At 40.8% G+C, this 27,212-nt stretch overlaps 1 protein-coding gene and 1 non-coding gene across 2 annotated transcripts; one reads left to right on the forward strand and one right to left on the reverse strand.

Annotated features, from left to right (window-relative positions):
- Nucleotides 1–19,112: 19,112 nt before the first annotated feature.
- LOC138886590 (small nucleolar RNA R71) lies at nucleotides 19,113–19,224 on the reverse strand. The gene has a single exon (XR_011405640.1). It is a non-coding gene; the product is annotated as a small nucleolar RNA R71 (small nucleolar RNA).
- Nucleotides 19,225–19,646: 422 nt separating this feature from the next.
- On the forward strand, nucleotides 19,647–21,289 carry LOC138885998 (uncharacterized). The gene is made up of 3 exons (XM_070167019.1): nucleotides 19,647–19,739; nucleotides 19,893–20,711; nucleotides 21,158–21,289. Exons 1-3 carry the CDS (start codon nucleotides 19,647–19,649, stop codon nucleotides 21,287–21,289), a joined length of 1,044 nt encoding a protein of 347 aa, XP_070023120.1.
- Nucleotides 21,290–27,212: the final 5,923 nt, after the last annotated feature.

A 27,212-nucleotide genomic window follows, 5' to 3' on the forward strand; every position in this document is an offset into this window, starting at 1 on the left:
TTCCTCTCGTTAATGACTTTTTGAAATGATTTTGCCTGACCCGTCGTCGTTTTGGGAAGAACCTCGATTTCAAGTCATTTGCGGCGATGTTCGAGCACCTCGAAGTTTTAGCTCATAGGCTGAGTAGCTTAAAGCCTTGTGATTTGGAGCTGACATGATCGAAGCGCTTTTGCCTATCGAGGGTAGCCTATTTAACCGGTTCTTTTCGAAGTAGATTCGAAGTAATGGCCTATAATTTTGTAGCGATGGTCAGGCGTCCCCGAGCCGCATTAATTCGGCTGGTACAGTCGTATGACCGTAGTCATTTGTGTTTGGCCAGAGCCATTTTCTGGCCCCGAGTGTAGTAGTTTAAGCGTCTATATCAAGGGCATGCCCTTTCAGGAGTCTTACAAATGCGACATATATCCTAAACTTCAGGATTGAGTTTATGCTTGTAGTGAGGTCTTACAGTTTCGTCGATACTTGATACAAGTATGATTCATGCCTTGCTTGAGGTCTTACAATTTTGTTGATACTTGGTACAAGTATGATTCATGCCTTGCTTGAGGTTTTACAGTTTTTGTTGTTGCCTTAAATAGGTCTTACTAGACCGAGTCTACCCGCTCGAGGTTTTATGGCCTCAAGTTTTTAAATAAATGATGATTGGCGACAGTCTCCAAGTCATCAAGTTTTCTTAGGCTCGGGGGCCGTTACTTGTGAGCTCGGAATTGCCTCATTGAGGGCTTATGACTTTGGAGATTCCGACCCTAAGGTCATGCGCTTTCTGAGTTTGCGATGTCAGTCTCCGAGTGTTCGGGACATTTTTCCCTTTTGGAGATGCTTCATGATTTCCGTGCTACCTCGTTGAAGGCTTATGATTTTGGAGTTCCGACCCTGAGGCCATGCCGGTGCCGAGTTATTGACGCTAGTCTCCGAGTACTTTGGGGCGTTCTAGGTGGATGGATCCTTGCTGTGAGAATGCTGAATTTCGTTTGGAGTACGAGATGCTTTGGCAAAATATATTCTTTGATTGTTTGGCATAAGTACATGTTGTTTTGTTGCAGTGAGCCCGTCTTATGCGGACAGGGTTCATTTGACCGTTTGTCCTGGTACATTATTTCTTATTGGGGCCTTGTTTGTCGTTCCCTGGTTCTTCCGAATGGATGACCCCTCAAGGGGGTGCCCTTCAGTGTTCGGGGTTGGTTGCAAAAGAAGCTTTGTACGCTTATCGGATCCTCCTTAGGTAGCACGTGGACATTGACTCATTCAAAACCTTGCCGGTGGAACCCTCTTCGGCATAAAAGCTCGGTCGAAGGAAAAGAGTGCAACAGACGCCTTTAAGGCCTTGAGATCTTCGGGTTGGGTTATCACTTTCGACCGCCCTGATCGGGAACCTACATATGGGTTAGTGTAAAATAATGAAAAAGGGAGATGGTCGTACCTTAATACGAGACGCCCCAACGATGTTTTGGGGATCGACATGTTCTAGTCATTCAGGATGAGGACATGGTACGGTCCTTTATTTCGTTTAATCAAGTTTGATCGAGGGTGTGGCTCGATTACCCTTTGGCTCTTTTGTAGGCGGAGGTGCGAGCGCTGATGCCACATCGTGCACTGCGAACATTTCCCTTGCCGCATGTCATTCCCCGTGGATGGTTTTGATTCTATCTTTTGTTGGGAATTTGATCATTCGGTGAAGAGTGGGTGGTACCGCTCTCATGCAGTGTATCCACGGTTGCCCGAATAAGGCGTTGTATCTCATGTCTCCTTCATAGAATTTGGCATTTTGGGTCGCGCCAGCCACGCTGAGTAGGAGAGTGATCTCTCCTTTCGTTGTTTCGATCGCCGTGTTGAATCCATTAAGAACTCGAGAGGCGGGCACGATTTAGTCTAGCAGTCCGGGCGGCTCTACTACCCTCGACCTGATAATGTTGGCCGAGCTACCTTGATCCATGAGCACATGTTTTATTCGAAATGAATTATCGAGGAAAGAGGTTACCAGCACGTCATTATGAGGTTGGGCGAGGTTTCGGGGTCCTCCTCACTGAATGTGAGGGCATCTTCGGGTATGTATCCCCGGGATCACTTTTTTGGTGATGAATATTTTTGTCCTTCTCATCACGTGTTCTTGGGGAGTGTCGATGCCCACCAATATCGTGTGGATAACATGTTGTGGCTTATTTGCTTCATTCTTCTTGGCCGCGCGTGCTATGAAATTCACATACTAAGTTGTGATTCCTTTGGGAAGGATCCGATTGAATAGGACTGGGCCATTTGTCGTCCCAGATTTTGCTGATGTCCAACACAATGTCCGATACTCCGATGCTGAAGTTGTATTCTGATAGACGAGGTGCCCCTATTGGCCCCGTGTCCCCGTCGAATCTGCCTCTGTTGATGAGTCCCTGGAGGTTCCGTCCTTGGTTTACTAATCGAGCGTTATGAGGCGGATGGTGTCTCGGGGCATTCCTCCTATCTTCAGGGTACGACTGATACCTCTCTCTGTTTGGTTTTGACTCCTTCTCCAGGAGTCTGCTCGTATATACTGAGCCCGAGGGGGCTCCCAGCTAGTCATCCTCGACCCCGATTTTTGACTGACATCGGTTGTGGACGTCCGACCAGGTTACGATAGGATACTTGATCAGATTCTCTTTCAGTTTCCTTAAGGCCACTGAGCTTCGTTCATTTAGGCCTTGGGTGAAGGCCCGCACTGCCCAGTCATCGGAGACCGAGAGCAGTTCCATTCGTTCCGTTTGGAAGTGAGATATGAATTCTCGTAGCATTTCATTCTCCCTCTACTTAATCTTGAATACGTCGGACTTCCTTGTTGCTACTTTGATGGCACTGGCATGTGCCTTTATGAAGGAGTCTGCTAGCATGACAAATTAGTCTATGGAGTTAGGAGCTAGGTTGCGATACCATATCATGGCCCCCTTAGAGAGTGTTTCTCCAAACTTCTTCAGTAAGACGGACTCGATCTCGTCATCTTTTATGTCGTTCCCCTTCACTGCACATGTATAGGCAGTGACGTGTTCGTTGGGATCTGAAATTGATGAGCGGTGATTTTACCACTCAATCTAGTCTCTTTTCCTTAGCTTTTATGTCCTTTAACTATAATATAATTTATGGTGTGTATTGTTAGATTTTCAGGAAAATGATGCCATGAAGTGATTTGAGTTCAATTGGAGTGGAATTGAGAGAAAAAGGGTGGAAGCATGCAAAAACTCCCCAGTGATTCCGCATCTGTGGAAGGATGGTCGCAAAAGCGACCCCGCTTCTATGAGAAAAGAACCGCTTCTGCGGAAAAGGCTGAACTTGCAAGAAACCGATGACCGTCGCTTCTGCGGTGGTGCATCTGCACCTTTTCAACCGCATCTGCGATTATAGAGTTTTAGAGCGCATCTCGCTTCTGCGATGGAGTCTTCGCATCTGCGGAGCCGTACCTGCGAGGATTCTTCCGCAGGTGCAGTAGTCGGGCATCAGATCTGGGAAAATTGGGTATTTCACATTTTCTCATTCCCAAACAATTTTTATACTCGTCCAAGCAGATTTTTTGGCACATCTTTGGCTTATTTTCAGTCCCAAGAGACTAGAGAGAACAAGTCTTGAAGCTAGGGTTTTGCACACACACTTTGGCCTTGAAGATTTGAAGCTTGTAGTTAAGATTTTTTACCCATTTATGTTTATTTCTTCATTTCCTTGCTTTTTATTGTATATCTAGGTGTGTAGTATTTTATTCAACACTTGAATCTTATTTATGGAAATATTCATGTTTAAATTGTGGATTAAATACCTTGTTGTGCTTATGTATTGAATGATTTTTATCCTTTTATAAAGTGAGTTATTGTTACTTTAATTATTCTTGTTCTTTTATGTTTCCAAAGGGATTAGCTAACCCTAGGACTCGCCCATTAACTCCGAATGAATTTTGGAAAAGATAATTTGGGGTTGGGAAAGATTAATTAACAAGAACTTGAGGCTTTAACCCCATTTTATAGATTCTACCTAGGAATATGATTGAATTACTTGTAGCCATTCTGGGTGTGCTTATTCTCTTAATTGGGTTAGGAATAATTCAATTAGGAAGTCTTGTTAGTCTTCGGAAGAAGCTAATTAAGAATTATTATCCGTGGCTAATTAACATAAACTCGCGCATATTTGTAAAATCGTGAAATACATTGGATCTTTACTTGAGTGTAATTCCCGATGCATCCATACTTGTAGGCATTGATCATTTTACTTGCTTTCTAGGTTAGTTTACATTTCCGCATTTAGATATAAAATATTTTCTAAACCAAATTCTTAGTGTTTGGAATTGCGCGATAAGTGATAATTTTCTTACATTCCTAATCGCTTACACATTGTTCTCTGTGGGATTCGACTCCGACTCATAGTTGGGTAAATTATATTGCATGCGACCGTGTTCATTTACTTTTTAGTAGTGAATTTGGACATCAACAAATTTGGCGCCGTTGCCGGGGAACAATTTGGCGTAATTTAGGTTGTTTGAAAAATAAGCGTAAGTGCTTTGGTCCAAACTTATGAATACTTGTGTATATTTTTCTTACCTTGACCTATTTTTCTTGTTTATATCTTGTTAATTTTTTTATTTTTGAAAAATGACATTATATAATGAAAATTGGTCGGATGGTAGTTGTTCATACTTTGATGACCCTTGTCCCTATTATGGAGGACCACACTCATGGCAAAATTGTTTAAATTCTTCCGGGGGTGGATTGTGCGCACAATATCAAACCCATGAGTGGAGTATTTGTGATAAGTGTGGTTTTAAAAATAGTCATTGGGATGATTGTGCTTATTGGTCCTTCCATTCCCCAAGCCCCCGCTACGATGATTCTATTGATTTTGATGAAAATGATAGGGCTATGGAAATGGAAGAAGTTGAGACGGCCGAAATGGAGAGTTCAAGCTCATGTTGGAGTGCTTACTTGAAGGAGGAAACAAAGAACAAAGTACCTTGGAGGAGCTTTTGGAGAATAGTCTCCAAAATGACTTGGCACTTGAAAGGTTGCATTCACAAATGGGGGAAATGATTGAAGCTTTAGAGATCAAAAAATCCTCGAAAGTTAATGATTGCCAAGAATTTTCCTTGGATGTGAAAGCCGAAAATTCTTCCTTGGCGCTTGATCAAAACCAAGAAGAACTCTCAAATGCTCAAAATGAGAAGATAATGCTCATGTTGGAGACCATTCTTGAAAATGAGGGGAAACATAACTTTGCACTCGAGGACTTGAAACAAGGCTTGGCTCACCATGATGAACATATCCACACTTTGGAAGAGCAAATGAAAATATTGGTTGAGGCTCACTATGCCCACCGACTTGAGAGTGTGGAAGAAAGCTAAGAAGAGTCCAATTCCGGGGAAGAAAGTGAGCTTTACTTTGAGGATTCAAGAATTGAACATCCGCCAACCGACTCCATGAGTATTAATGATGCCAAGAAAAATATGGAATTAGAGTCAACATGTGTAAATGAAAATTTGGTTGAGATTGACTCTAGTCCGAGGGAAGAAGAGGATGTCAAAATCCGAGAAACATTGCAAAGTGAAGGTTTGACGTCACATTCCAAGCATTTTTCAACATTGGAATTGTGTGGTGATATGGAAGTTGAACTACACGAATCAATGGAGGATTGCGAGGAGGAAAAACTCATACCATACATTTCACAGGTTGAGGGAACAATAAAGCAAAATGACATTCCTCACATGAGAGCCAAGAAGTGCAAAATGAAGAATTTAAGGATTGTCTTGATCATCGACTTACCACCCCCCATCGCTCGAGGTCACAAGATTGATTCCAAGCTAGGTGCCCAGTTCTTATCATCCAAGTGGCGAGAAAAGTGGTAATGTTGTTTTGCATCGTGCCACGACGTTAAATGCGACGCTTGGTGGGAGGCAACCCATCGTTTTTCAAAAATTGTAGTCATTTTTAAAATTTTCTTTTTTAGAATAGCTTAGAATATTATTTGTGACTAATCTGCCAAGTTTTAGATTTTTTGGAGTTGATTTGAGCAGGTCGGAGTGGTTCGGAGGGTCAAAACCAGTAGCTGCAGAATATGTGCATAAATTTTCTGGTGTAACCGCATCTGCGGATTTTTGATCGCAGATGCGGTCTCGCAGAAGCGTGAAACAAACCATAGAAGTGTTAATTCTCGCAGAAGCGTCCAACTGGCCGCATAAGCGACACCGCAAATGCGGCAGAATATCGCAGATGCGGAGATCAAGCAAGTCTTAAATTTTTAAAAAAATTAGAAGCCTCATTCCTTCACAGGTATATTCTCTGCCTACTGTTTTCCCCAGCCCTAAAACTCCCCCATCTCTAACATACTCCAAATCATCCATCGCTTGTGAATTCTACTGCACTCGCTCAATATCAGGTAATTTCTCTTAGTCTCATCTACTTCTCTCTCCCTTTGTCTTCTCTTCTCTCCTTCTTTTGTGCTTAAGGCCTGCCATGGCTATGTTCCCCATTCCCCTATGATTTGTGTGCAAATAGGGTAAGGAAAATTGGTTGAGAGACTCATGTGTGTGCTGCTATTGTTAAACCAAATTTATGGGAAATCTGAGTACCAAATTTGTGCGAAGAAGAGGTCTTTTTACACTGCTTGCAAGATGTTCGACAAAATGCGTAAAAGAAAGTTTCTTGCTAAACACCGTGAAATTGGTCTCAATAGAATCATAATCTCATGTACTGCACTAATTTAGAAGTCTTAAGTATAAATTAGGTGCCAAAATTAGGTTTGAGAATAAAAAAAAAATTGAAAAAAAAATCTGGGCAGTTGAAGAACTGGACGAAAACCGTAGATTCGGTATCGCACCTGCGATGAATTTTCTGCAGGTGCGATTTCTATTAACTTGGGAAAAACCGCAGATGCGGTCAAATTTTCACAGAAGCAGAACCGCTTCTGCGGTGACTGTTCCGCAGATGCGAAAACTGGGCAGAAATACAAATTCCAGTAGCTTTGCAATAGTGCCTTCCCAAGACCGTTCAACCTAATTTTTTGGCTTAATTGTAGTGTTTTGAATTGCTTAACATGATTCTATTACCCGACTGACTTTGTTTTGATTTTATGAAGGTGCTTTGAGTTAAAATGGACCGAAACATGAGTGGACAACAACATGAAATTGAAGAGGAGGTTGAGGAATCGTATGATGAAACACACTTCATATCAGCTGACTGTCAGCGTAGATATTTGGACGACCTAGTCAACAGAAGGATAGTGCTTGAAAAGGGGATCAATGAAGAAAAATTGGCGGAGAAGCTCCCAGATTTCCATGCTCGTCTCCATACATCCGGATGGTCATGCTTCATTCCCACTCCATGCAAAGCTAATGAGGAGTGGGTTCGCAAATTCTACGCCAACCTTAGGCGCACAGATTTTGCCAGTCCACAAATCGTCATCAGAGGAAAATTGGTGAGGCTTGGGATAGAACAAATAAATGACACTCTTGGGATTCACAACTATCCAATGGAGCCGGTGCAAGAGAAAGATCATTGTGAAAATGGGGAATGGCTTGTCTCCAAACTCTACCCTCCTAGACTGAGAGCCAAATAGGGAAATAAGAGAAAAGGTTTGCGGTCAATTAACTTCACAGCTGAGGCAAAAATGTGGTTGTACATCATATGCAACTGGGTGTCTCCTTGTGATAATGTCTCAGATGTCTTCTACACCAGGGCTTTGATTATTGCATGCCTCTTGGACGACATTCCTGTGAATGTCGGTCACTACATCCTGCAGGAGCTGAGGGAGTATTTGTGAGACAAGGATGCAGGGATGATGTTCCCTTCATTGATCACACAACTATGCATTAGAGCAGAGGTTGAGGTGCGCGACACCGATCGATAGCTACCAGCTGATAAGCCTTTTCATCCACTGAGAGTGACAGGAGAGGGTAGTGCGGTCAAGAGCAAGAAAAGGAAAGTCACCACCACGGCTGCTGGTTTAAAGTCATCTTCACAGGCAGCTGCAACCTGAGGGACCATTCGGGGTGCTAAACTCCGAGCTTGCATCTATTTAGGAGTTAGTATCACAGCTTCCGAGTGGGCCTTCATCCTCCTAGACTGGGCCTTCGTACTTCTCCAGGGACGAAATGAAGAGTTACTTAGATGCGCAGAAGAGTCAGAAAGATTCTCATGAGAAGATGGCAGCATCAGTGACCAAACTTGAGGCAGCCTATGATACTTTGGCCAAGGCGCATGCAGATCTCCAGTCAGACTTCGAAAAGGAGAAGAAGAAGAACAAGAAGAAAAGCAAATTCATGATAAAAATGTGGAGAGGCATAAAGGCCATCTTCAAATGGAGAAACCCAGGCAACATGATACCAGTGGCGGACAAAGATGATAGCGAGGAGTATTCCTTCATGTCAGAGACTGCTGGTGATGGTGGTGATGATGATGATGAGGAGACTGATGATGATGAGGCCACGAGCAATGCACAACATTGATCAGCTGTCCTCCCACAGTCTGCTAGTCTAATGCAGACCTCAGGGAGACCCTCAAACTATTTATGCTTTATATTTGATATTGTGCAGTGAGGACACTGCAATGTTTTAGTTGGGGTGGCTATAAGAGTATTCTGTATTTATGTTATGATATTGTGTGCCCTTGCCGGGCTTATTTTGTTGCTATGGATACTGTGTGCCCTTGCCGGGCTTATTGTGCTGTTGTGGATATTGTGTGCCCCTTGCCGGGCTATTTTGTGTACCAGGTGCTCTTCCTGAGCTTGGTGTGATTTGTCTATTGTTATCTTTATTTCGTTATTTACTTTCTTTAGTAGCTTGTTGTTATTAGTATTAGTCGCTTTTATTTTAGTTTCCTTTTTAGTAGTGTTGTTTTCTTCTATTTTTATGTCCTTTGGTAATATTTCCTTGGATTTTCTTAATGGTACGGTTCTTTCCCAAGGAACATTTTTGAAGTGAACCGGGTGACTTTTCCCTATGATAGATGGCGTGACAACTTTCTTAAGGGAATTAGTCTTGTGTTGCTAGGAGGAGACTTTTGGATTATTTGGTACTAATAAAATTAGTCTCTTGTATGTGAAATGTGAATCAAGAATACCCCTCCGAATTTTGGTTTTGAACTAAAACAAGTAAGTTGCATGGTGAAGAATAATTTTTGTGATAAATTTTTGGCTCTTTTAGTGACTCTTTGCCCACTAGTTTGAATAATATTGCTCTAGACGTATTTTTAGAAAATGATTGAGCCGTCTTGATTAATTCATGTGCCATATGTGTTAGTGTTTGTACAAATAAATCTTGTGTTTACTTCTATCATCTAGAACTTGCCCGGTTGGTTTTTCAACGCTAATGATAGTATGTTTTGTTGGAGGGATGATCTTATGCATTCTTTGTTTTATTTGCAAAACCTCTTTAACCTTTCAAGCCTACCTTTGCATAAATAATATCACTAGTACCCTATTTGAGCTTTTAACCTTTTCTTTGGCCACCTCATCGCAAACCTTTCCCCTCTTTGTAAAATAATTCCCTCTTTTGAACTCGTCCCTCCTTGAACATTGAGAATGAGACTAAAATCCTAAGTTGGGGGTGTGGTGTCAAAGTGGAAATGGTTAAGGTTGTACATTGAGTGTAGGAACATATACCTCAAAGTGTTCATATGAAATTATTCAAGCTCCAAAGCAAAAATGTGTATAAAAAAGAGAATATTTGTATTGTATATATATATATAATTATGGAGCCTTGAAGAAAATTAGAGAGGTATTTAAGGTGGTTCTATATTGGGAACTAGATGCCAATGAGGCTATGTGGGTTGAAGAGAAACAAAGTACAAAAAGAATGAAAAATGTGAGTAGTGTTCAAGGAGGATAAAGTCACTTGTATCCAAATGCTTATCCGACCCTTCTCAAAACCTACATTACAAGATTAAAAAGTCCTTATGGAAACTCTAACCAAACACTCTTGTTTAGGCGATGAATTAAAATAAGGGCAAGCATATGGTATGAGATGTTGTAACACTTGAAATTCTTTGTGAGAGTGAGTGTTTTTGTAAATTTGTCCCTTATGTTGTATTGTAAATATAGTGATTTTGGGACTTTCTTTCTTGTGAGGGCACATGAATTAGGAAGGATTGGTGAAATTGAGTAAGTGGAGCATATGTAGTGAACTAGTGCTTTTGAGTCACTTTTTGAGGCTTATTCTTGTCACTTGATTAATTTTGAAACTCCCTTGCACATTCTTGAAGTTGTTTTTTTTAATGAGGGAGCCATTTGGGAAAGATACTCATACTTGAGCCTAGTTATTAGTACCTACCAAATCCATAAATATGGTGCTTAAATTGGAGAATGTGATATGTAAATAAAAGCAATACCACTTGTGTTTTGAATGGTAAATCCTCATTGAAGTGTCGGTTTTGATTTGCTTGAGGACAAGCAAAAGCTTTAAGTTAGGGGTGTTGATGAGTGGTGATTTTACCACTCAATCTAATCTCTTTTCCTTATTTTTTACGTCCTTTAACTATAATATGAGGTCATTTATGGTGTGTATTTTTAGATTTTCAGGAAAATGATGCCATGAAGTGATTTGAATTCAATTGGAGTGGAATTGAGCAAAAAAGGGTGGAAACATGCCAAAACTCCCCAGTGATTCCGCATCTGCGGAAGGATGGTCATAGAAGCAACCCCGCTTCTGCGAGAAAAGAACCGCTTCTGTGGAAAAGGCTGAACTTGCAAGAAATCACATCTGCGGTTAGATCATCGCTTCTGCGGTGATGCATCTGTGCCTTTTGAACTGCATCTACGATTAGAGAGTTTTAGAGGGCATATTGCTTCTGCGATGGAGTCTCCACATCTGTGGAGCCGCACCTGCGAGGATTTTTCCACAGGTGCGGTAGTCGGGCATCAGACCTGGGAAAATTGGGCATATCACATTTTCTCATTCCCAAACCTTTTTTATACTCATCCAAGCAGATCTTTTGGCACATATTTGGCTTATTTTCAGTCCCAAGAGACTAGAGAGAACAAGTCTTGAAGCTAGGGTTTTGCACACACACTTTGGTCTTGAAGATTTGAAGCTTGTAGTTAAGATTTTCTTACCCATTTATGTTTATTTCTTCATTTTCTTGCTTTGTATTGTATATCTAAGTATGTAGTATTTTATTCAACTCTTGAATCTTGTTTATGGAAATATTCATGTTTCAAGTGTGGATTAAATACCTTGTTTTGCTTATGTATTGAATGATTTATATACTTTTATGAAGTGAGTTATTGTTACTTTAATTATTCTTGTTCTTTAATATTTCCAAAAGGATTAGCTAACCCTAGGACTCGCCCATTAACTCCGAATTAATTTTGGAAAAGATAATATGGGGTTGGGAAAGATTAATTAACAAGAACTTGAGGCTTTAACCCTCATTTTATAGATTCTACCTAGGAATAGGATCGAACTACATGTAGCCATTTCGGGTGTGCTTATTCTCTTGATTGGGTTAGGAATAATTCAATTAGGAAGTATTGTTAGTCTTCGGAAGAAGCTAATTAAGAATTATTATCCGTGGCTAATTAACATAAACTCGCTCATATTTGTAAAATCATGAAATACATTGGATCGTTACTTGAGTGTAATTCCCGATGCATCCATACTTGTAGCCATTGATCATTTTACTTGCTTTCTAGGTTAGTTTACATTTCCGCATTTAGATATAAAACATTTTCTAAACCAAATTCTTAGTGTTTGGCATTGCGCGATAAGTGATAATTTTCTTACATTCCTAATCGCTTATACATTGTTCTCTGTGGGATTCGGCCCCGACTCATAGTTGGGTAAATTATATTGCATGCGACCGTGTCCATTTACTTTTTAGTAGTGGATTTGGACGTCACCAAAATTGCCCGTTGTATTTTGGGAGTTTTGGCATTCTAAACTTCCTTGGAATGGGTTTCGGAGCCACTTCCTCTGGGAACAACTGTAGCAAAATAGTTGAGCGACCGTGCTAAAATCACGGAACTCGGGAGTGCCTCACTCCTTCCCCCGGGTTAACAAAATTCCTTACCCGGTCTTCTGTGTTCGCAGACCAAACATAGAGTCAATTTCCTTGATTTAGGATTTAAAATAAACCAGTGACTTAGGACACCATAAATATCCCAAGTGGCGACTCTGAATAAGTAAATAATCCCATTTCAATTTATGTCTCTTTAATTGGAAAATCTCCCTATCCCTCCCTCCGGAAAAGCCGGTGAAGTTTCTGTATTCCCGGTACGCTGCCTCCCCTCGGCTCGAGCTGTCCACTGGTAAGCCAGGTCTAGAAAAATACACTCAGGTTTTAAACCTAGAATAACATAGCCTCATGCCGGATCCCTAGTAGGAACGCTTGTTTGCATCATGTGCATTTGACTTTGGGGACTCAACACAGGGGTTGGGTCCGTCTAGGATAGGTGTACCCAAATTAAAAGACCATCTTGTTGCATCTTACAAGCTACTTGCGCATTTGTCTGTTTCGGCTTGCATGTTGATTGACTTCTAGAATAGGGAAAGAAAATAAAAAAGAAAAAAGAAAAATAAAAAATAAAAAAAAATCAAGAGTGAGCGGTAGATATTTGGAAAATTCTGAAACTCTGCCGAATTTTTTTTTTAAAAAAAGAAAAGTAAAATAAGCCAATGTTTTCAAAAAGTCATGTTTCCCTTTTCCGTCAAAATTGGACGAACTACGCGGGTCTGATTCTCATCAGATGTGAGATACGTAGGCAAACCTCATCGAGTTCGACCCACAATTTTCAAAAAAAACCTAACAATATTTTCCTTTAATTCCTTCTTTATAAGTCTTTCTTTGATAGATAAAATCTAAAAAATATTTTTGTTCTTTTTTAGAAGTTTGTCTTTCGAAAATTGGAAAAAAGAGTCAAAATCCAAAAATATTTTTCTTTAATTCATTATTTAGAACTCTTTCCTTAGAAAATCCAAATAAAATAAATTTTTAAACGAAAGAATAATTCTTTATAGAAGTCTTTCATTCAAAAAAAGATAACAAATCAAATCAAAATTCAAAAATATTTTTTACCTTTTTTTAGAAGTCTTTCTCCCAAATATTTAAAAAAAAAATCCAAAATATATTTTCTTTCTTTTGAAATTGCCAAAACAAATCGAAATCCAAAAATGTTTTCTTTCTTTTTTATAAGTCTTTCTTTCATAAATTAATATATATATATATTCAAAATCCAAAGAAAAAAGAGTTAGTTTATTTACTTTATTCCCGATCTTTTCGAACTACGCAAGATCTGATTCATGTTCCAACATGATACGTAGGCAACCCACATCAGGTTCGATCAAATGATTTAAAATAAAGAAAAAAAACAAAAAAAAAGAGAGAAAGGAAAGAAACAAAAAAAAGAGAAAAGAGAAAAAAGGAAAAAAGAAGAAAAAGAGTGTTTATTCTAACATGCTTGTTGTTTTGAAATAAAGGCTAGTCAAAGGTAGTCGGTTTGTTGGTTTGCAATGGCGAGTCACAAAAACAATTCAAAAACCCTCGGAAATAAAAGCATCTTCTCAACCAATGAAACAAGCACCACTGTTGTTGACCCAAAGTCAAAAAAGGCAAGTAGGCAAGCTAGCAGTGAAAAATTTAAAATGGAGGCAAATGTGGAGTTGACTTTACCAGATTTGAGCAATAGGACATGGCCTGCTGGGGAATGATTTAATGATGGGGAGACATGAGAATTCTTCCCTTTCCTTTAGTAAATTAGTTGCTTTGAAATTAACCATGTCGCTAGTCCTGAAATCCGACAGCCAATATTGAGAATGTTTTGATCAAAAAGTCAAAATTTGAGTGCTAAATCAGAAAGAATAAAAGGGTTGAATGTCGTAGTAGTGCTAATGTGCAAATTTGTGGCTAAGATGTTGCTTAGTTACTGGAAAGTCACTCCTCTTTTAGCCATGGTAGCTTATTTTGTTGTCTTTTCTTCTTCTTTTTGTGTCATAGGACCCTGTTTTCCTTTATTCAAAAAAAAAGCCAGTCACTTTGTATCCATTTTGTGCATCGTTCTTTTCACGCTAGTTCTAATGACATAACATGCATGCGGAAATTTTGGCCAGATCTTGGAAAACTGACTTAGTCTTGAATTGTATAAGTGAGAAAAAGACATTTTTGAAGATGAATAGAGACATGAAACATTTGAAAAATAAGCATGAGCCAAGTTTACATGGAACCAAAGCAGTCATGCTCATGGAAGTTTAGGATCTCTACCTTTTGAATCATTAAGAAAGTATTGCTCATACAGCTTTACACTGAAAAAGACCCAGAAAGCAACATGTCCATCAATGTTGTGATTGTGAAGGGCTACCATGATTGGCATTCTCGAAGCTAGGAGACACTTTTTCCACTACCCAAACATTTATACCCTTTATTATACCTTTTGAGCCTGTGTTATTTTCTTGACTACCCTCTTTTGGAATCAAGTTTAGAGTCAAAAGTTCAAAAAGAAAATAAAAAAAATGAAAAGAAAAGTCCATGTCCCAAGAGTACAAACTGGGATAACTCTCAGAAAGTTCAAGTGAAAAAAAAGAAGAAAAAAACAATCAAAGGTCCGTGCCCCCAGAAAATTAAAGTTGGGGCAACTTATTTTGAAAAAAAAAGAAGAAAAGAAGAAAAAAGACAGAAAAAGAAACAGAAAGAAAGATGAAAACAAAATATTTAGGTCAGATGTTTGAAATATGTTGGACTTGATTCCTTTAAAAAAAGGATACATAGTCAGCCTCACAGTTCGGTCTAACCAAATAAGAATTCAAAAAAAAAAAATAATCCAAAAATCCCTAGTATCTGAAACTGGGGCATGAGTTTGTTTTAGCTTTTGAAAGAGTCAATTCCAAGAGTTGTAATTCTACAACCCCTTATTTTGAGTCTATTTTGAGCCTTCATGACGTCCTTTCTTTCCAACCCTATCTAAAATCCTTCCAAATAAAGACCTCCCGATATGCTTTCAACAATGCCGAGAGAAGCATGCAATGAGCAATGGTTGTCACTGTCACGGCCCAATATTTCCTCCGTTGTGCTTCGTTACGGCACCTAGTCTTAAGGACTAGCTAAGCCTAATATTTACGGAATAACAACAATATTAAATAACATCTTAAAATTTTTCTAGAACGAATCCTTTATACAATGAAAATATTCTCAAAACCTGGTAGTATAAGTCATAAGCTCTACAGAGTTAGCTACCACTTCTAAATATAACTGTTTGAAAAAAAAGTGAAAAATAGTTGAATACAAGTAAGAAGGTGACTTTGAAGCCTGCGAACGCAGCAACAGGTTTACCTTTAGTCTCCTCAGCAATGATCCACACAGATACTAACGATTGATACCTAGGATCTGCACAACAAAAATGTGTAGAAGAGTAGCATGAGCACACCACGACGGTGCCCAGTAAGTGTCAAGACTAACTTCAGTGGAGTAGTGATGAGGAACAGTCAAGACACCTACCGGTCTAGTAAACTGTACAAATATAAGCATAGGAACAACGAAACATGATGTATATATAAAGACTACACGGTATGGCTAACAATACAACAATCACAGTAAGGGAAAAAAACAACAATTAATAGCGGAAATAATATAATAATGACATAGAAGAGCGAGTGATTCACAAACCCAAATCCTAAATCATAAATACGGTAAGGTAAACAATAACTCAGAACCTACGACAGTGTTCGCATCAGGTCTTGGCCAACAAACTCCACGAAGTACCGAACCTCAGACAAACTTACAGCTCACAAGTCCCAATACCTGAACCCTAACACTTAGCATCCTGTTCCCCCATCACACCTCATGGTCATGCTGACAACTCACTTGCTAACTAGAGCTACTCTCACATATATGACAAGTAAATGAGGGTGTACATTTATACTCAGCAATATCAGGAGAACTTCATATCCAATGGGAGTGTTCAACTACGTGTATGCTTGTGCAAGTGCTCTAACATAGTTCCTACCATCTAATAAGTGTAAGGGAAATAACGGACAACACGTAAGATGTTTTCTCATAACTTCCACGAGATAAAAGTCATACAGGTAAGCGTACCATAACACAATATCAAACAGCAAGAATGCCCCCAGGCCTTCACAAAACATCACAATCAATCCCTGACATAGCCCACCTTGTCTCTCCACGTGTGCAATTAATAACATAATAAGTGCCCACCTTGTTTCGCCACACATACATCATAGTGTTCCCACCTTGTCTCGCCATATGTGCAACCCACATATAAGCATATATATACATATCCCGCCTTATCACGCCGCATGTGCAATATATCAATAGTAGCATTAGCTTGGAAGAAACCTCGTGCAACCCCATAACAACAACCACACGACAGAAACCTCGTGCATCACAATATCAACGACCGCAGGGAAAAAACCTCGTGCACCACCACAACAAGTACAACAACAACAATGACAATATATACAAGAACTCGATAACTTTCGGTTACAAGGAGACGGTAAAACTAGCCCACAAGGAATAACCATGATAGAGAATACTAAGCATAATAAGAGCAGCTCAACAAGGGAGAAAATAATATATAGCAATGATTCCACAATATGTAGTTCAACAACACGGAAGCTAACACGAGTCAAATAATTCCAAATAAGGAAATGTGAACTAAATATAGGATATCTAAACTTCTTTTAAGGTTGGAAAAATTACGAAGAATATACAACAATTTCAATTAAGGATGAGCAGCGGAAGATAATCATAACCTCAATTAAGACTAAACAATTACAGGAGAGAAAATAATGATTTAAAATAAAGACAAGCAATTATGAAAGATAGCATGACAATAGAAGAGCTAAAAATCTTCAGTTAAGCAAGATAAGAGTCAATTAGGCAATAAGAATGAATCATAATGCAATTAATTCCGATTAAAGCATGTAGAGGTGAAACTAGTAAATGGGAAACTCAATCATATCAAGAACAACTTCATACTCAGTGCATATAAGGACCTAAGGACTCTAAAAGGCCAACTTTCTACAAATAAGTCCGAACACGCACTCGTCACCTTGCGTACATGGACTATAATCAACATAGAAGACTCAAATCCTAAGGGGAAGTCCCCTATACGAGGTTAGGCAAGATACTTACCTCAATCCGGCCAATTCAAAACTCAATTTAGCTTTTACTTTACCAATTCATCAACGCTCGGCTCAATGATAATAGGTGAATTGGACTATAATTAGGCCCTAAAGAACCACCTTCTTGTATAGTTTTTATGGTAAAAAGTGATAACAAAATGCTCTGATTAGTGCTTTTCATGCTTTGTAGGCTATATACAATAAAAGAAGTCTATGGAGTACTTTTGGGATCAATTACGGAGAAAAAGAGGCCAATCGTACAATATTCGCTAAGTGCACCACGCCAAGGCAGCAAAACCAGAATTGGAGATGGACTGCCGCGGTCCCGGCGTAACCACGGTCTGATCGCGGCAGAAGGCTGTTGCGGATTCTGAGAGGCTAGTTGGTCGCGTCCTGGCGTAATCGCGGTAGGACCGCGATAGGAAGCGGAAAATTGAGGGACTGAAGTGCAAAACACGGGAATTTTAGCCTTAAACCCTATATTAAACAATAGAACTCGCCCAAGGGAGGAATGTAATGTTTTAGAGAGTACTTTGGCAAGAAAAACAAGTGTGTGAGATCACCCAAAACATCATATTTTCTTCTTCTCTTTATTTTTCTGGCAATTTTGATCATGAATATTTTCATAGTTTATTTACCCATTGCCATGAGTAGCTAAATCCTTTGTCTAGGGTCTTGATGGAACCTATTGAAGGATGAACTTCTTGATTATGTTCATATAGTTTGCTAGTTGAATCTCTATTTGTTCAACTACGTGTTTGTTGTAGTTAATTGACAGGATCCTCGATTAACTGTGCCTATTTAGTATGCATAACTCGGGAGAGAGTGCATATTTAGGTAATTGTTGGACAACATCAATCCCAAAGTATAAGAGGGATCTATAACTATGGGTTTAAAGGTGGGATTAGGGATAACGAAATCTTGGGTGCAATCTAAAGTGAACTGTAATAAACAAAGCTAGCTAGCGTATCTCGGGAGAGTGTGTCTAGTAAATTATCGTGATTACTCGGGAGAGATTCACGGTAAAAAGAGTGTTCATGGTTGATAGACATGTGTTGGTAAATCTATATGAAACATAAATAGAAGGGATTCCATCAATAGGGGAAATCACTACCTTAAAACCTTCTCGTTATTGTTCACAACTTAAGCATATTTAGTTTACAACTGTTTATTGACTTTCAATCTTAGTTAATATACCATCAACTGTTATTCACAACATTTGGGGAAGTTGATTTTAAAGAATTTAGTAAGTCCAACGAAAGTAATTGATAGGTTAATTCTCTGTGGATTCGACTCTGGGCATAAATACTCAGGTTATATTTGCAACGTCCGCATTGTCCTTTTATAAGGCATAGTTGGGCGTGATCAAATTTTGGCGTCGTTGCCAGGGAATTAACGGTGTTATCAATTACAATTGAAAAAAGTACAAAAATTCTTATTGTAGTCATTTTTTTCTCTATACCCAATTTTTACATTGAAATTTTAATGTTTGTTGACTTGGTTGCACAAGTGCATGCCTAGAAACTCATCGAGATCTAGTGAAGTATTTGAAGCATTATCAGATCCCGAGAAAGTTTTCAAGGCCTTGAATCGGTCTAATCAGAAAAACAACCAACAACCAACAACTGCACAATTCGAAACAGTCATGGGGGATCATGAGGAAAACCCAGCGGTACTAATAGTGCTAGAGGCTTCTCTCTATGACTAGGCACAACCCACAACTGAAAATCTATCCACAGCTATTGTAGTTCCGCATATACAGGCTGAGTCATTCCAAATTATGAATAACATGCTGCACTTGTTGCAGAACAAGGGACTATTTTCGGGGTCGCAAGTTGAAGATCCTCACCAGCACTTGAAGAACTTCCTCTCTATCTGCAAAACCCAAAGGCAGCCCAACGTAACTCCTGAAGCAATCAAGTTGTTATTGTTTCCATTCTCAGTGACAGGAGCTGCCAGACTTGGCTAAACTCACTTCCCATAAATTCTATAACAACTTGGGATGAGTTAGTCAGGCAATTCCATAACAAGTTCCACCCACCCAATAAGAATGCTCAACAAATTGATGAAATTTTGAGTTTTAAACAGAGACCAATGGAGACACTGCATGAAACATGGGAGCACTTTAAAGGGATGCTGGTTATATGCCCGCACCATGGTATTCTAGATCTGATGTTGGGGCAGCGATTTTACATGGGATTGTCAGATAGCGTGAAAAACATTGTTGATGCTTCAGCTGGTGGAGCATTTTTGAGCAAAACATGGAGAGAAGGCCAGAGTCTGCTTGACAAGATGGCACAAAATTCGGGATGGACAACCAGGAATGTACCTATCACTCTAGTGGTTTACTCAGTGCCCTTAGATCCATCCAACTCTATGGCTGAAAATATGGCCACTTTATTGACACAGATGAGTATACTCACCAAAAAGGTGGAAGAGTCAGGGCAGAAGCAGTAGGTACACATCATAGATACTACCAATGGGGGTTTGTGCGCATCTTGCATTAGTCAGCCAATCGGTAACCAATGGAATGCAGAACATGATCATCACCACTACCCTGAAGACATGAATTATGTGTCTAATTATGGAGGCCAGAGATAGGGTGGTCAGAATTGGGGCTAGCAAAATCAGCAATACAAGCCAGTCCATCCACAGTTCAACAATGGAAACATGGGAGGTATGAGACCCCCTAACAATATGGCACCTTACCCAAGGCCACATGGATATAATAATCAGAATTAGCAGCAGGGGTATCACCCTCCTCAGCAACAGCATGGTGTAAGGCAGGAAGATGGGTTTCCAAGACTTGGCCACAGTTACTCTTACTTAGACATGTAGTGCAGTGGTGACTAGACCAATTGTAGAAAAGCTGTCTGACCCAGGGAGCTTTACAATTCCATGCACTATTGGTAATTTTACTTTTTCTAAAGCACTGTGTGATCTAGGGGCCAACATCAATCTTATGCCCCTGGCGATTTACAAGAGGCTGGGCATTGGAAGAGCTAGACCCACCTCTATGTTGTTGCAGCCAGCTGACAGGATAGTGAAACGACCCTCTAGTATACTGGATGATGTGCTAATTCAGGTAGGGAAATTTGTGTTCCCTGCAGATTTTGTGATCTTAGACTGCAGAGTGGATGAAGAGATTCCCATAATTTTGGTAAGACCATTCTTGGTCACAAGGAGAGCTCTCATTGATTGTGAAACTGAGGAGCTCAAGATGAGATTCAACGATGAGGAGATAACATTCAATGTGCAGAAATCTATGAGGCGACCAAGTGAATTCGGCAATTGTTTTCTTATTGATGCTGTGGAGGTAATCGTAGAGACTGATGATGAGGTGATAACCATTGAGGACCCCCTTGCTGCATGTTTAATGAATTTGGATGAGGTGAATGGAGAGGAACTGGCGGAATGGGTGTTGGCATTAGAGGGTAGAGGGTTCTGGGATAGAACTCTAGAATTTGAGCCCTTGCACTTGGAAAATCGAGAGACTCCTCCAGCCAAGCCATCTATTGAAGAACCACCACAGCTGGAGTTAAAGCCATTGCCCAACCATCTCAAGTATGAATTCCTTGGACCTAACTCCGCATTACCTGTTATTATCTCATCTAGTTTGTTAGATGTGCAGGTGCAACAACTCTTGCAGGTACTTAAGGAGTGCAAGACTGCCATTGGGTGGACCATGGCAAACATAAAGGGGATCAGCCCCGCCTACTGTATGCACAAAATTCTACTGGAAGAGGGACACAAACCTTCCAGGGAACACCAAAGAAGGCTGAACCCTAACATGAAGGAAGTGGTGAAGTAGGAAGTAATAAAGTGGTTAGACGCGAGGATTATCTTTCCAATCTCTGACAGCAGCTGGGTTAGCCCAGTTTAATGTGTACCTAAAAAGGGTGGCATGACGGTAGTTAAGAATGATAACAATGAATTGATCTCTACAAGAACAATCACGAGCTGGATAATTTGCATGGATTATAGAAAGCTAAATCTATCCACTCGGAAAGACCACTTCCTACTTCCTTATCATTGATCAGATGTTAGACAGACTGGTAGGGAGGTCACACTTCTGTTTTTTGGACGGGTACTCAGGATACAACCAGATCTCCATTGCACCGGAGGACAAAGAGAAGACCTCTTTCACTTGCCCTTATGACATTCATGCCTTTCGGAGGATGCCCTTTGGCTTATGCAACGCACCCGCCACATTCTAACGGTGCATGATGGCCATATTCACTGACATGGTAGAGGACATAATGGAGGTGTTCATGGATGACTTCTCAGTTGTGGGGAATTCATTTGATGAGTGCTTGATAAATCTGACGCGTGTGCTGAAACGGTGTATCGAGACTAACTTGGTTCTGAAATGGGAGAAGTGCCACTTCATGGTACAAGAAGGCATAGTCTTGGGTCACCGGATGTCAAGCAAAGGAATTGAGGTGGATCGTGCTAAAGTGGATGTAATATCAAAGCTACCTCCTCCAACTTCAGTCAAAGCAATTAGAAGCTTCCTTGGGCATGCCGGTTTCTACCGGAGATTCATAAAAGACTTCTAAAAAATTACCAACCCTCTCTGTAAGTTGTTAGAAAAATATCACCCTTTCTTGTTTTCTGATGATTGTAGGGTAGCATTCGAGGAGCTGAAAAAGAGACTGGTCCTATCATTATTGCCCCCAACTGAGAGCAACCATTCGAACTCATATGTGATGCCAGTGACTACGCAGTGGGGGCAGTGCTGGGACAGCGGAAGGACAAGATAATGCATCCAATCTACTATGCAAGTAGAACGCTGAGTGGAGCCCAGCTGAACTATACTATGACTGAGAAGGAGATGTTGGTTGTGGTGTTTGCTTTCGACAAGTTTAGATCATATCTGATTGGTTCTAAGGTAATTGTATACACTGATTATGCAGCTCTCAGGTACTTGATTGAGAAGAAGGAGTATAAGCCGCGTGGCAAGAATTCGACCTTTAAATTCGTGACCGTAAGGGCACAGAGAACCAAGTCGCTGATCATCTATCACGACTTGAGGGAGCTGAAAATGCAGTTAAGGTTGAAGATATTCTGGAAACCTTTCCAGACGAGCAACTGCTCGCTACTAATCTTGAGGAAGCGCCATGGTATGCAGACTTTGCAAATTACCTGGCCTGCGGTATAGTTCCCTATGACCTTTTATCTGTACAAAAGAAAAAGTTTTATCGTGACTGCCGCATGTATTATTGAGATGAGCCTTACCTGTTTAGATTTGTGTTGACAATATGATCCAGAGGTGTGTCCCCGAGATAGAACAATCTTCTGTTTTGCAGGCTTGTCACGCATCGGCTTATGGAGGACATTTTGGAGGGGTCAGGATAGCTGCGAAAGTGCTTGAGGCCAGATTCTTTTGGCCAACAGTGTTTAAAGATGTGCACCAATGGGTGAAGGGCTTCAATGAATGTCAGCGGACCGGGAACATTTCTCGTCTCCATGAGATGCCCATGAACCCAATTGAAGATGTGGAAGTGTTTGATGTCTGGGGGATTGACTTCATGGGTCCCTTCGTCAGCTCCTATGGCAATAAGTACATACTTGTTGTCGTGGATTACCTGTCCAAATAGGTAGAAACTGCAGCACTGCCCACTAATGATGCAAGAGTGGTGGTGGTGGGGGGGGGGGTTTGAAGAAGAACATATTCACCAGATTTGGGACACCAAGAGCGATTATCAGTGACGGAGGAACTCACTTCTGTAATAGAGCTTTCGAGAAGTTGCTTGCAAAGTATGATGTACGCCACAAAGTGGCTACCCCTTATCACCCACAAACTAGTGGGCAGGTTGAAGTGTCCAACAGAGAGATAAAGAGTGTGCTAACCAAGACTGTGAATGCCACAAGAACTGATTGGGCAAAAAAGTTAGATGATGCACTCTGGGCCTATAGAACTACTTTTAAAACACCGATTGGTATGTCACCATATAAGCTGGTGTTCGGGAATGCCTGCCATTTGCTAGTGGAACTTGAACATAGAGCGTGGTGGGCACTGAAACAGCTGAATCTAGATATCGAGGCTACGGGCACAATGAGAATCACAGAATTGCATGAGCTCGACTAGTTCAGACATCTTGCTTTTGAGAGCACAAGGTTGTACAAGGAAAAAATGAAGGGGTTGCACGACAAGAACATTGTGGAGCGAAATTTCAATCCTGGAGATATGGTGTTGCTTTATAACTCACGATTAAGGCTATTTCCGGGTAAACTCAGGTCACGATGGTCTGGACCATTTAGAGTGGTCGAAGTTTTCCCTTCAGGTGCTGTCGAGATTGCCACAGAGAAAGACTCTCGTACATTTAGAGTCAATGGGCAGAGATTGAAACTATACGTGGGTATGAGCGAACCAAAGGAAGTGTCTGAGCTACACCTGACTGAACCACAGAGGTTGAGCGAGCCTTAAATGTGCTCATCTGCGTCGTGCCACGACGTTAAATCAGGTGCTGCGTCGGAGGCAAACCCACGAATGTATTGTAAGTGTAATGCATAACTTCATGAAAAAAAAGTAGCAGGAACACGCCCAGACCACGGTCCCAACGTAACCGCGGTCGGACCGCGGTCAAGGACCTCCTCTGAAAGAGGTCTACCTCGATCCCAGCGTAACCGCAGTAGGACCGCGATCAGATACCCCCTTTGAAAGAGGTCTACCGTGGTCTCAGCGTAACCGCAGTAGGACCGCAGCAGACCAGCGTGGGTCAGGTAAGTTGCAGAATTTGTTTTTTCCTTTCCCCCCCTTTTTAATAAACCTAACCCCCCACTATTAACCCATCCCATTCTTTCTTCTCTTCTCTCTTCACACTCTCATATCCCTCAAACCCCCATTGTTGCCCCTCTTTTTTTCTCTATCTCTCTCCACAACCTATCCCTTCCATTCATCCTCAAGGTAAGCTTCTCTATTCTTTTCTCTTTCTTTTACATAACTTAGTGTAATGAGTAGTCTAAATTAGTTTCAATTAAACCCTAGGTAGTGTTTTAGTGTAATTTTTTTTATTTTTTTTCTTTCTTTTCTTTCCTTTTCTCCATTATTTGCTTCTTTTGGCCATGATTGCTACTTAAATGGTTGGGTTTTCATTGTGCTTAACTTGAGGGCGATTTTTAGAATGTTTGGAGGCCTAAACAAATTTTTTAGGGTGAAGCTTGGTGGAGGGGCCTAAATGGCCAAAAATTGGGGTGTGTTGTAAAGTTTTGGAGCACTTTGTGCCCTTCTTAGTTTATGGTGGTGGTAGCATTTGACATGATTCACTTGTGGGATTGAGTGGGGTATTAGATGGCGGAATTGTAGAATTAATAGTGGTGTGAGGGCAATAGTGGAGGTTGTCAACTTTGGGCACCTTACTAATTGGGTATACTGGCATTGATTGGCAAAAGAAACTGTTTGGTGCCATCAGGTGGCGAAGTCTGAGTACCCATCCGACTGGCATATGTTAGGATGCATCTGATTGTTACCCTGAATTGTCTGCAGGTAATATGGCCCGAAAAAGGCGAAAGAGCTCAGTAAGCACTTCCCAAATGCCAATATATGATGACACCAGGTTCCAGTCACAGGAGGCAGAGGACGCGTTTCATGCTAAAGCCACCAAAAGCTTTGTCCCTGAGATTCCTGTTGACAGGGCGGCCCTCCGTATGGAAAAAGTAGACATGTATGAGGAAATCAGATGAAGGGAGATGGAGTTCTTGTTTGATGAACCTGAAATGGCAAACCCAACAATAGTCCGAGAGTTCTACGCGAACTGCCCGGAAAATTTGTGCCGGTCTATGATTGTGCGGGGCAGGGTGGTAGATGTCTCAATTCTGAAGTTTTTCCAGGTCTTGCAGCTGCCCTAGTTCACTGGTGACATTGATCATAACCACGACGCCCAAGGAGTCACTTGGGACACTATGATTGAGACAATTTGCGCAGGGGGTCGACCAATCTAGCTATAGGGAAACATTACCCTTCACTCCAAGTCGTTCACACATGAGGCTAAGTGCTGGTTCACCATTATTTGCAGCCGGTTATTGCCCACGAGCAACACGACAGATGTAAACCACCTACGGGATCTATTGGTGTGGTGCTTCGTCACCAAGAAAGACTTTGATGTGGCGAGAATTATTGGAGATGAAATGATCCTTCGGTCAGCTCTGCTATCTAAGGGGTTTTACTTCCACTCACTTGTGACGAGGTTGTGTCTGCTGGATGGTGTCCCCACCAATCCTACAGATAGAGCTTTGCCCGCAAAAGCGGCATTCAGAGCTTCAAAGATCACAGTGGGCAGAGATGCACCCACAACCATTAAGCTTGATGATGAGGATGATGTCCCAGCACCCATGGCACTATCCAGGGGATCCTATGATAGAGCCGGATCCTCTCGGCGACCCCATACTGGGGCATGGTTCTCTAGATCACAGTCCAACCGACCCATGTTGCATTCTTTGGAGGAAGAGGTGGCAGATCTTTGCTTCTCGGTGGATGGCCTGCATGTGCGTATGGATGCCATGTCTCAGCGGCAGGCCAGGTCTGAGAGCCGGATGATAGCTTGGTTCCGTGCTTTGGGGAGGGCTTGTCATGTGGTTCCCAGCACCGTCTCCGACTCCGAGTGATCCTCAGGGAAGTCTTCTTACCCGTTTGAACTTTATTTGTGTTATGAAATGGGGACATGCCATATTCTTTTTGTGTGGGGTGGGAGACTTGCTTCAGTGGTGTATTGTTAGTGTACATATACATTGGTTGTAAAATAAATAAATGTAGGAGACTCTTCCTGAGGACGGACCACTTGGACAATACTCTTGAGGGAAGTAGTCCATTTAGATTTATTTTATTTTATTTTTCTTTTTAGGTAGTGTAGTAATTCCTCCTTGATTTTTCTTTTGACCACGGTTCTTTTCCAAGGGCGTTTCTTGAACCGGGTTAGGTAGATTTTTCTTTAATATTTTAGGATCCTTAGGACTATATTGGACTAAGATGAGTGAGGGAAAGAATGAAACCCGTAATGTACACACCTGCAAATAACTAAAACGAACTTAAGGGTGCGACGTCTAAGCTCGTTTGTAGACTCGTAATTTTATGCCTTAATTCTGCAAACCTTGTCTTTCTTGAACGCTCACGTGAGTGTTTTGACAAACTAATTCGGAATGAGTTACATGCCAAGTGTGTGTGAGATAATACTTGTATTCTGTGCTTGCATGCGATACCTAAAACTTGCTCTGTGTGTTTTTAAAGCGAATTAGAAGTTGTTTGGCCTTAGAGATGATTGAGGCATTTACTTGTGTAGCCTGTATAATTATGAATCCACCTGTACATATTTCCATAGTTAACCTCTTCGAGCCTGAAGACTGTTCTTTGATAACCTTACAATAACCTACATCCGTGTGTTTGAATAGTTTGACTGTTTGAACCTGTACCTCCTAGAAGCACTTGAATCATTAAAGAGCATATAAAAGTCAAAGTGTGGGGTAGTAATGGAGTGGCAAAAGAAAAATCAGGAAAATACTTGAATGGTGCAATGACTGTTAAAAAAAATAAAAAAAAATAAAATAAAAAAAAAGCCAGTTGCACCTAAAGAAAAGTAGGGGTAGCCTATGAAACAAGTGTGGAAGAATGATTGGGTTGAACATGGAAATTGGAATAAAGGGAACGATTGTATTAAAAGTGCTTAGGGAGGTTAGTCACTATATCCAAATATATCCTACCCGTCCCTCAGCCTACATTATAACCAAATAAAGACCTCTTGATCTTGGACTGAACAACTTGATTAGTCGAGTATTACATTAAGGGCAAGCTTATGGTGTATCTGTGTGGCATGTGAATGTTCTTTGCTAAGAGTGAGTGGATTCGTTCTATCTATAGTTCCTTGTTGCTTGATTTTATGTGTGTGTAACTTCTCTCAGAAATGTGATGTGAGGGCATGTGACTCAGGAAGAAAAAGCAAGTTTTCACATCTATTAGAGTCTTCATCTGAGGTGTGGCTGTTGCACTGCTTAGATTGTTCTTTCATAATGGCGGGTGTGACATAAACTGGGTAATGTATCGAACGATTAGGCCTAGAAGTGTGGTTCAACTTTCTCGAGGACGAGCAAAGATTTAAGTGTGGGGTGTTGATAATAGGTAAATTGGACTATAATTAGGCCCTAAAGAACCAGCTTC

Source organism: Nicotiana sylvestris, chromosome 2 (assembly GCF_000393655.2).
Source record: "Nicotiana sylvestris chromosome 2, ASM39365v2, whole genome shotgun sequence".
In the NCBI taxonomy this organism is placed as follows: Eukaryota; Viridiplantae; Streptophyta; class Magnoliopsida; order Solanales; family Solanaceae; genus Nicotiana; species Nicotiana sylvestris.

Bases quoted from the DNA above. Each gene is read 5' to 3' on its own strand.
- LOC138885998 (XM_070167019.1), top strand. From the start codon at position 19,647: ATGGAGGCCAGAGATAGGGTGGTCAGAATTGGGGCTAGCAAAATCAGC. The intron at 19,740-19,892 runs GTATGAGACCCC...ACTCTTACTTAG, and splicing joins CAACAATGGAAACATGGGAG to ACATGTAGTGCAGTGGTGAC. The intron at 20,712-21,157 runs GTACTTAAGGAG...ACGGGTACTCAG, and splicing joins AGGTGCAACAACTCTTGCAG to GATACAACCAGATCTCCATT.